This window comes from Beta vulgaris, chromosome 2 (assembly GCF_026745355.1).
Source record: "Beta vulgaris subsp. vulgaris cultivar EL10 chromosome 2, EL10.2, whole genome shotgun sequence".
NCBI classification, from domain to species: Eukaryota; Viridiplantae; Streptophyta; class Magnoliopsida; order Caryophyllales; family Amaranthaceae; genus Beta; species Beta vulgaris.
Window position 1 is genome coordinate 54,351,030 of NC_079203.1, and position 10,148 is coordinate 54,361,177.

General features: G+C 32.9%; 1 protein-coding gene across 1 annotated transcript; it reads left to right on the forward strand.

Moving 5' to 3' along the window:
• The first annotated feature begins 3,053 nt into the window (after window positions 1–3,053).
• Window positions 3,054–5,588, forward strand: LOC104904415 (glycerol-3-phosphate acyltransferase 7). Its single transcript, XM_010692662.4, has 2 exons — window positions 3,054–4,008; window positions 4,285–5,588. The coding sequence occupies exons 1-2, from the start codon at window positions 3,442–3,444 to the stop codon at window positions 5,227–5,229; spliced, it is 1,512 nt and encodes a 503-aa protein (XP_010690964.2). The 5' UTR covers window positions 3,054–3,441; the 3' UTR covers window positions 5,230–5,588.
• The last annotated feature ends 4,560 nt before the right edge of the window (window positions 5,589–10,148 follow it).

The window sequence follows — 10,148 nt, forward strand, 5'->3', positions numbered from 1 at the left end:
AACTTGTCCACTAAACTACTCCCTCTGTCCCAAAATATAATTCCCATTTTCATATTTAATTCCACATTTTTCCGTAATTTGTCTAGAAAAACTGTGTTCCATCATTTATTTGCTTCTTGAATTTTGTTTTTTTCCTGTTTATTCAACCAAAACGTTACAATTGATGCTCTTTCACCAATTATTCTCCATTCTCTATCCTAAAATCATCTTTTTTTCATACAACATTTATTTAAATAAACAAAAAATCTTTATTATCCATCTTAGATTCTACTTGCATAAATTACCGATAAAAAAAGAAATGAGAACTATACTTTGAGACGGAGACGGAGGGAGTAATAGGAGTAATATTTATTTATTTGAGTGACAAGTCTTAGCTATCTTTGAGCATTGTGGGAATTTTTATATAGTTAGAGCTTACAAAGGGAGTATATACGTACTGCACTTATGCAATTACATGCATGGGCTATCGGGCTCCTAAAGATACAAACATGTAGATAATTAACTAAGTAACCAAAAGTTACGTTCCAAAAAAAAACAAAAAAAACAACTGTTAAGGTTAGTTTCACTCACAATAAATATTTGTTTATAGAAGTATAAGAAAAAGTAGCCATTGATTATCCACCTTCAATCATTAATTAACTTAACGGCTTTATTCAAGTCGTTATTTTTGGTGCGTTTGAGCAATTGAGGTCATGGTTGGAACGACCAACATATGATTCTATATCATTTAGCTATATCTGCACGTCAATAAATAAAATAATTTTGATAAATCAATACTTGATTGTGCATGGTTCTCAATTTCTCATATGCATCCATGTATTTATATCGGGAATTTTCTAATACAATTATTATACCACGTGGATCTTGATAGAATTTGTGGGGCACACGGAAGTTTTGATGGATCCGAATAGTATCATAAAATTGCATTTTCATTGATAATTAATTGTATAAGTGTGTTTGTGAGAGCTCATGTCTCTCATTCACCTTGGTAGAACTCTTTGAATCTACCTTTCCTAATATCTTGTGTGGGGTTCACTTGTTTGACTCGATTTCAACTCATGCACATACAACACATATTTATAGTTGTTGTAGTTCTAGTTTCTAGATTTCTCTACACTTACTTGTCTAATATCTTTGATTTGTAGTTTTGTACAAGATGTTTCTAGATACATCATTTCATGTTTCATTACACATCTAGATTTTTCTAGATTAACCTCTAACAGATCTATAAATCTTCTTATAACTTTGGAAAATAGGGAGAGTTTTGAAAATTAATGAAAAAAAAAATTATAACTTTTTAGATATTTTGATTGGTTGTAGGAGATATGATGGTAGCACATATCATTTACAATCATTGTCAAAGGACCAACTCAACCAAAAATGAAGTGTGGATGCAGCAACCAGGTCTCCCTCGTACCTGGCGCTAAATATTCCACTTAGAAAGGATCGAGGGGGTGGATGAGATCATTTGAATCTGTGACCTTTATGTCACACTGGCTTTGATACCATGATAAATTTGATATGATTGAAAATGGGCCTGTGTAACCCAGTACAGAGGAGGAGAGTTCGATCCATTTTATAAGCCCAAAGGAGGTTCCATACTAAAACCAATTGGTAATAGTAGGAGTAGCTTCTCTAGCTTATATTGTGGTACTTTCTCTTCACTTTCTCCAATGTGGGACATCTCACATGTGCACAACATACATGAGGTTCAACACTCCACCTCACATGTGAGTGTCCTTAGAATTAAGGCATACTGGTAAGACAATCCTTATTAGGAATGATCGTCCAATAGAGGGACTTATCCAGTTGCATGATAAATTGTCAATATGAATGGCCCAACAACCTTGGGCTCTGATACCATGACAAAGGATTAACTCAACCAAAACCTTAAGCTTATAGTTGGAGTCCCAGGAATAGTTTGATACTCGATCGACCATTCTAAGAGATGTATATTTGGATACTTATATATGGTCACAAGCAAGAATTCAAAGTTTTCCCAAACATTTTCCATGGACAGTAGTCCTTTTTTAATCATACTCCTCATGTTTGTATGCAATTGATAAGCTTTATATTTGGGATGACACAAAAAAAAAGTCTAGAAAAAAAGATTGAAAGAAAAACCGACTCCATTGTAGTAATAAGAAAGCAGGGAAATACAGAAACCAATTCAAAATGAAGTATAGATTAAACTTATTACGAAATAGAAAGAGTATGATCTGTATATACTTTCACGTTAATGAAAGACACTTTGTTAACAGTAAGTAAAAAAGATAATATTAATGGAAGACACTTATAAAAAAGATTTTTCTTTATTTAAAGTTAAATTTACGTCTTTGGATTGGATTATTATGAATTATAGCTAGCTTAAATGGTAACTTCTAAGGTGCTGTCTTTTCAATGTTTTTTTAACACTTGAATTCCAATCATATCAGTCATTTGTATATCCATGTAAATAATAAAAAAACTTATTATTTTTGGTTCCAAAGTCAAATATAATAATCAGCTCCTAGATATGTAATCTTGTATACTCCATATACATTTTTCTTTTTTTGGTAAGGAGAAGACGTCCTAACTGGATTGGAACCTCGCTCAGATCAACCCGATCCGGGTTTGTAGGCAAGGTTCCTTGGGAGTAGGGAGAATGGCAAGGGAAAATCCTCATCCCCAAAGTACCTCAGTGGAGTTTCACAAGACCAAGTACTATTTGGTTGTATACTCCATTTTTTTTTTGAGCCTCCATTGGGGACCCACTAGTAAGAAGGACCCTACTGGATCGCACAGGTCAGCCAACCCAGCTACACAGATCAACGCTTGAAAATAGGGGGAAAAAAGAGAATCCCTACTCCCAAGCATAAGTAGATAGTGATGTTCGAACTTATAACCTACAAGTCACAAGGTGAGTTCCCCACCACCTCTACCAAAAGAAGCTTGGTTTGGTTGTATACTTCATATACTAGTAACCTAATACTAGCTTCTATAGTTCTTCCTTTATACGTATAATACATACCCCTGAGCCACCACGTGGACTTAGATTTAATCAAATCAAATTTGATAATAATTAAACTATGGTTGTTGAAGTTAAGTAATCAATATATGTATGTTAGCGTGGCGTACTCTATTTTCATTCAATTCAAGCTCCAAAATCTTACCTAAGAAAACATGGAAATTTCATACTTAGAATTAATATCTTAAAAAAAAGTGGTGTGAAGAAGAATATATAAAAAGCAGGGGAGCCATGCAAGGAAAGATAAGAACCTAAGGTAGTTGCATACTGATGAACTGCCTCTTTTTTTTCAACAATTGAAAATTTTCTTACTTTCACACACCATTAAAAACCATCATTTTCATCAAATCTAGCCAAGAATTTAATCCCACATTTCTTCTTAGCTTAACAAAAGAAAAAAACCCTAAAAAAAAAAGTCTCTAACACAAAAAATTATGAAGTTTCTACCAATGGAGTCAGTAGTATCTGAGTTAGAAGGAACACTTGTAAAGGATCCGGACCCGTTTTCCTACTTCATGCTTATTGCATTCGAGGCGTCGGGTCTTATCCGATTCACTTTACTTCTCATTTTTTGGCCCATTATTCGTTTGCTTGATCTAATGGGTATGAATGAAGTCGGGTTCAAACTTACCATTTTTATCGCGGTTGTAGGGCTCCGGATACCCGATATTGAATCCGTGGCTAGAGCGGTCTTACCCAAGTTCTATATGGATGATATTGATATAGATGCTTGGAGGGTTTTTTATCAATATGATAAAAAAGTTGTGGTTACCAAAACTCCTAGACTTATGGTGGAAAGGTTTGTTAAGGATCATTTGAAAGCTGATGAAGTTATAGGGAGTGAGCTGGTTGTGAACCGGTTTGGATATTTAACGGGTTTTGTATATGATTTCGGGTCAGATTCGGATCGAGTTTCTAAGTTGTTTGGCGATGAGAAACCTTCTTTAGGTTTGGGAAGGTCTAGTAGTAATGATTCTAACACATTCATGTCACTTTGCAAGGTAAGCATATAGTATAATACTAGTATAATTTAAGAGTAAATTAAATCAATGTTTCACCTTAGCTAGCTCATATTATCGATCATGTGGGTTCTAGATGTATTAGTACGTAAATATCTCTATTTTTTTTACTACTACTATTTTTGCATGGAATTTCATCCAGCTTAGTTTTAATTTACGTAACAAAAACATAGCTAACATATATACTATCATAAAATTTTCTAGCTAGATAGTTACAAAAATAAACAAATTGATGAATGTTACGTGACCATATTGCAGGAACAATGTCATTCACCATTCACCACAACAACACACAATCATGACCTAATTCGTCCACAACCGGTGATCTTCCACGACGGCCGCCTAGTAAAGCGGCCAAACCCCGCCATCGCCCTCCTAATCCTCTTATGGATACCAATTGGTATAGTACTAGCAATAATCCGGTTATCAATCGGTCTAGTGTTCCCATTTTGGTTGGTTCCTTACATGACGGCTATCTTTGGTGGCCGTGTAATAGTGAAAGGCAAGCCACCAACACCACCTTCCACCACCACCACCAGCACCACCACCACCACCAACGGCGGCTTCCTATTCGTATGCACACATCGAACCCTAATGGACCCCGTAATTGTTTCATACGTTCTAGGCAGGAGAATACCAGCTGTTACATATTCAATTTCAAGAGTATCAGAAATGCTTTCACCAATTCCAACCATTAGACTAACACGTGATCGCCACGTGGATGGCGAAAGAATAAAAAAGGAGTTAGAAAAAGGAGATTTGGTGGTTTGTCCTGAAGGAACAACTTGTAGGGAACCATTTTTATTAAGGTTTAGTGCCTTATTTGCTGAGTTAACGGATAAAATAGTACCCGTTGCTATGAATTATAGGGTCGGGTTATTCCATGCAACCACGGCCCGTGGGTGGAAGGGTTTGGACCCGTTTTTCTTCTTCATGAACCCTAGACCTATTTATGAGGTTACATTCTTGAACCAACTACCCGAAGAGGCTACCTGCTCAGCCGGTCAAAACCCTCATGACGTCGCGAATTACGTGCAACGTTTATTGGCTGCTACATTAGGGTTTGAATGTACTAACTTCACTAGGAAGGATAAGTATAGGTTGTTGGCTGGAAATGATGGAACGGTGTCGTCTCATGCTAGGAAACCATGGCTTGGTAGCTTCAACAAGGTTGTCACCACTTTCAAGCCTTTCATTCGCTAATATCTTTTGTTGGTGCAGAATCAGTTAGTTGACTTTGCAAACAAGTGAATGCACATTCAGTAGTAGATACTGAGCGCCACATGATCTGAAAATGGTAGTAACAACTTCTAAGAGATATTGTTTAATTACAACCTCTTATTCTATAAATCTTTATGTGCTCATTTTAATTGATTATGTACTGCTACTTAAGGCCTAAGGGGGATCATTAACATGGTTTGTACTTTGTATTGAGGATTTGGGAACTTTTTTTTTTCCTTTACACCTTTTTTCTCAAGAAAAAAAGTTCTTATTTAGATTTTTTTTTCTTTCTATTTCGATGTGAATCAATGAATGTATATTAATTAAGGTGTGTATTGTAAGGACGATGTTGGAGATGATTAGATGTTAATTTATTCATAATCCCATGTCGTTATTAATTTCATGCAATTTGAATTTTTTAAATTACATTAGCATTTTCCAGTAATATAACGAGATGGTAAAAAAAAAATACTTGAAGTCGTTGGAAAATGTGAATTTGTTGGAAATTTTTTAAATCTCGTAGTCCTTCAATGGAGGAAGTGGAAGGGATGAGAGAGAGAGTTAGAGATGAGAGGGAATGGAAGAGGTGAGGAAGGAGGGGGATGATAAGGGAATGGAAAGGAAAGAGAAGAAAAGGCTCTCGTATTTTTATACAAAAATACAGAACGTTAGTAGGAAAAAATAAAGCGATATATAGCAATCCAGTTTGGTTAAGGCAATCGAGAATAACATAACAATTGCCGCCTTCTCAAGGATCTTACCTTAGCTTAAACACAAAGCCAATGTAGCCATTCAATATAATGGCATTGTGGTGCCCTCAATTCGATGGGCTAGAGGGTAAAACAGACTATATTCTCTACTTGGGTCTCATGTTTGAAATTCTAAAAGAAGAGTTTCTCCCATACGGCTATCTTGATTTTATTATAGAAGTTACACGACTCTTCAAAATTACTATAATGACAAGAGATTTCATATAATATATATCATTATTTATCATTATTAAAATCGTCAAAAAATCGTCGAGCATACAATGTAATACATATGTAAAATTGTTGTCAAGTATACCTACCTTATTGTTCGTACTCAAGTGTACAACAATATCCATCATAAACAAAAAGGGTTACTAGTAAGATTTTGTTAAAATTGTACATGAACTTAGTTAATTTTTACTTCTATAAGAGATCATAAGTATATAATAATAATAATAATAATAATAATAATAATAATAATAATAATAATAATAATAATAATAATAATAATAATAATAATAATAATAAAGTATTAATTATTAATATAATTTTCAAGTATAATATAAAGCTAGTATTATAATGACATTGTAGATGAGACTTGAGATGATCAACGTATTAATTTTCTCCCTGGTTTGGTGAACAATACATGGAAGTTAAGAATTACAACGCCGTCACTTAATTAACTTATGTTTTAGCATATATTGTCGTTGGTGAAAGTAGCTATGACCGGCCGCAAGCATCATGTTGCGCAAGTTAGATTTTGGTATGACAAAAACAACAATATGAAAACAAAAGACAAAATAATCACCTTTTCTACTTCGATATATATATTTTTGTAGATGACCTAATTACATAATCAATTTACAAGTAGTATATAATCCCTTTATTTTATTTAAAATAAAGGCGAAGCCAAAAAAAATAAAGTCGAAGTCAAATAGTTTTCACAGGGGATCAATAAATAGTAATTCTTATACATCTATTGAAAAATAATAATATCCTATTATTAAATACGGGTGTGGACCGGTAGATCGCATTCATCATAAGGAGAGTAGTATCTTTGTACTATATAAATGAACTCAGCTCTCTTCTTTTATTTACACTCACATGTATTGTACAATATACATAATATAATAGCTTCAACACATATAAATACCAAACTTAGAAAAAAGAGGGGGAGGAGGAAGAGGAGCGAGGCCGCCGGCTTCGGCAATGATGTGGAATAAAGACTTTATTATTAGTCTTATGGTAACCTCGATGTGTGTTACTCTGATCAGCATATTTTTTCAGTTGCCTAACCTCTTTACGACACACAGCTATACAATTACCAAAATAGAACCTTATTTAAGGGATAGTGGTAGTTGAGACTTTAATTATATCAAATAATTTTTAACTTGTTTGATCAAAAGATGATAAATTGGTCGTGTCATCTAAATTATACAGTAGGTGCATAAAATATAATACTGTAATGAAAATATACCACAAACATGTGCTTTGATTGGATAGTTAATGTTGGCCATTTAGTTGATTCTAGCTTAAACTGTTTCACCTTGTACTTATTTCGCTACTTCATAAAATTATTGTAAACGATATGTTAGGATCCCCCTTCATGTGGAGGGGTTCCTAACCTCTTTTCTTCTTTCCTACATAAAAAATTATGCTTTTTTCCCATAAAATTGCGTTACCAATTTACCATCGAGACATCTATGATCATAATACTGAGTAGAATATTTTTTATTTGCAAATTTTCTACGCGAAGATTTCCCTACCGTTATAATCATTTTATACCACCTACCAAATTGATTGTTAGTATTGATGAAACTTATATTTGTCATACTCCCCTTAGAACTTAAAAAAAAAGGTTTCTATTAAACTTTTCACAGTGGATGCATTTGAGGAAACTTGCTCAGTGTATCTTCATAAATTATAAAAGAAACGGTCTAATTTTAATATAAAAGTAGACATAATCACTGAATGAATTAAACTAGTCACTGAAAGAAATTAACCTAATCATTATTGAGGTAATTCTCTTTTTGATATTGGACTTACCATTACCTAATTTTAATTTAAAAATAGACGGTCTTTTACAAGACAAACTCTTGTATCTTCTACTGGGACGAAGATTGTAAAAGCAAAGTCTAATGTAATACGGTCAAATATGGGCTAGACTTGTGCATTCAAAGCCCAAAAGATAACGCGGGTCCGCTAGTGTAAAGAAAAGGCTCTCGTCGAACGAGCTAAAGTCCTGTCAAGTCTCAAGTAGTGTTGATGGGCTTTTTCTCATTCAAACAATGAATTTCTCATACACCAAGTAGCTCATTCCAATCAAAGCAAATGATAAATATAGGCATATGACGTAGTTAATTAAAGATATTATTTATTTATTTATTATTTTCATAATAAATAAAAAAAATAAAAAAATTGAAGTACCAAGATAATTCTATAAAATACAAATTAAATATCAAAACCACCCAATAAGTAAACATATTTGCAGCAAAATATATTTCTATCAGCCTCAATAATCTTCATTTTGTACTGAATTATAGTATTAGGGTGTTAGTACTAAGCATGAAGGCCTTGAGTTACAATTGTAATCTTCTTGGTTGCACCACATAGATTCTACAACAATTGTAAAGAATATTTGTCTTGTGACAGACACTCAATTACATAACGGTTCGTTGATTTTATCTAAGGAAAAACATATTGTTGCGTTGTTGGGTAAGGTCCCGTTCTTTTGAACAGGAAAAATCTAAATTAAATTGAACTGAAAAAAATAAAATTGCAGAGAGAAATTGAACTAAACTGATGTGGACTAGAATAATTAAACTGCAGAGAGAAATTGAATTGAACTTAATTGAAATGGACTAGGAAAGATTGAACTGCAGAGAAAAACTGAATTGAACTCAAAATAAGTCCAAAAAAAACAGGGTCTAAATTTTACAATAAAACCAACTAAAATTCCGACTAACTGATTTTTTTTTAAAGAAAATATTTACCAAATATCCACTAATTTTGAGAAGTTAAAAAAAAGAATTAAGATAGGTGGCGCCAAGCAATCATTGAAAAATCCTCTAAAAAAAAACAACCATTCATAAATCACCACGAATGTATGAGTGATTCATTGTTTGAGAAATGTAAAACATAACACAACTTCTGTAATCTTTCATAATTGTGCACAAAATGCAACGTTTCATTCTTAGAGAAATGTTAAACATAACACAACCTCGAAAATTGATTGAGTAACCTTACGGGTTTCCAATCCTTTTATTATTGAATTTTCATTGCTTTTTCCCTCATTTATTACATACATATCTCTATTATATAAGGGAAGGGGGGAGCAATGGTGTCCTCTTTTGAAATGCCTATTTTGCCCCCCTTCCCTTTCTAAATTACAAAAGGAATGTCAAAATCATACTCCATCTGTCCCAATTTAGTTGCTACATTTGCTTTATTACAGTTTACGAGATGCAACTTCAAACACCAATATCTTGAGTTACATATATGAAAAAATTATAAAAATTATATATTTGAAAAACACAAATTGGGACGAATCAAACAAGATCCAACATGACTATGTTTTTTCTTATGTATATGGAGTAAAAGATAGTCAAAGTTATGACGTGAATAGTGTCTACGGTCAAAATGTAGCAATTAAATTGGGACGGAGGGAGTAATCGGCAGTAAAAAAAAAAACTACCGAAAATTAATTTACAACACTCACTCACATATCACTTAAAAGAAGACACTTTACAAATCACTCATGCAATTGAGAAAATCACGTTATAAAAATCACGCAAATCACTCAAATAATCAGGAAACTTTACTAAAACTTAAAATTAGCATACAAACTAAAACTAATAACCTAGAACGTCAATACATACAAAAACATTTACAAAAATTTACTTACAAATCACTATTCTCAAGAACCATTCACAATTAATGGTGGGTCATGATAAGAAAAATAGAGGTATATTTGTAGTGATATTGAAATTTAGAAGTTAGACAAGGATATAAATTATTTACTTTTTTATAGTGTTCCCTATATATAATGAAACTTTTACATATATTTGGACCTATCTTTTTCTATTATATAATAGCGATTAATTATCAAGGTAAAAAGGTTTATGTAAAATATCATTCAAGAATTAAAGTACA

Coding starts and splice junctions, on each gene's coding strand:
- LOC104904415 (XM_010692662.4), top strand. CDS start 3,442: ATGAAGTTTCTACCAATGGAGTCAGTAGTATCTGAGTTAGAAGGAACA. Junction 4,009..4,284: donor CATTCATGTCACTTTGCAAG/GTAAGCATATAG, acceptor ACCATATTGCAG/GAACAATGTCATTCACCATT.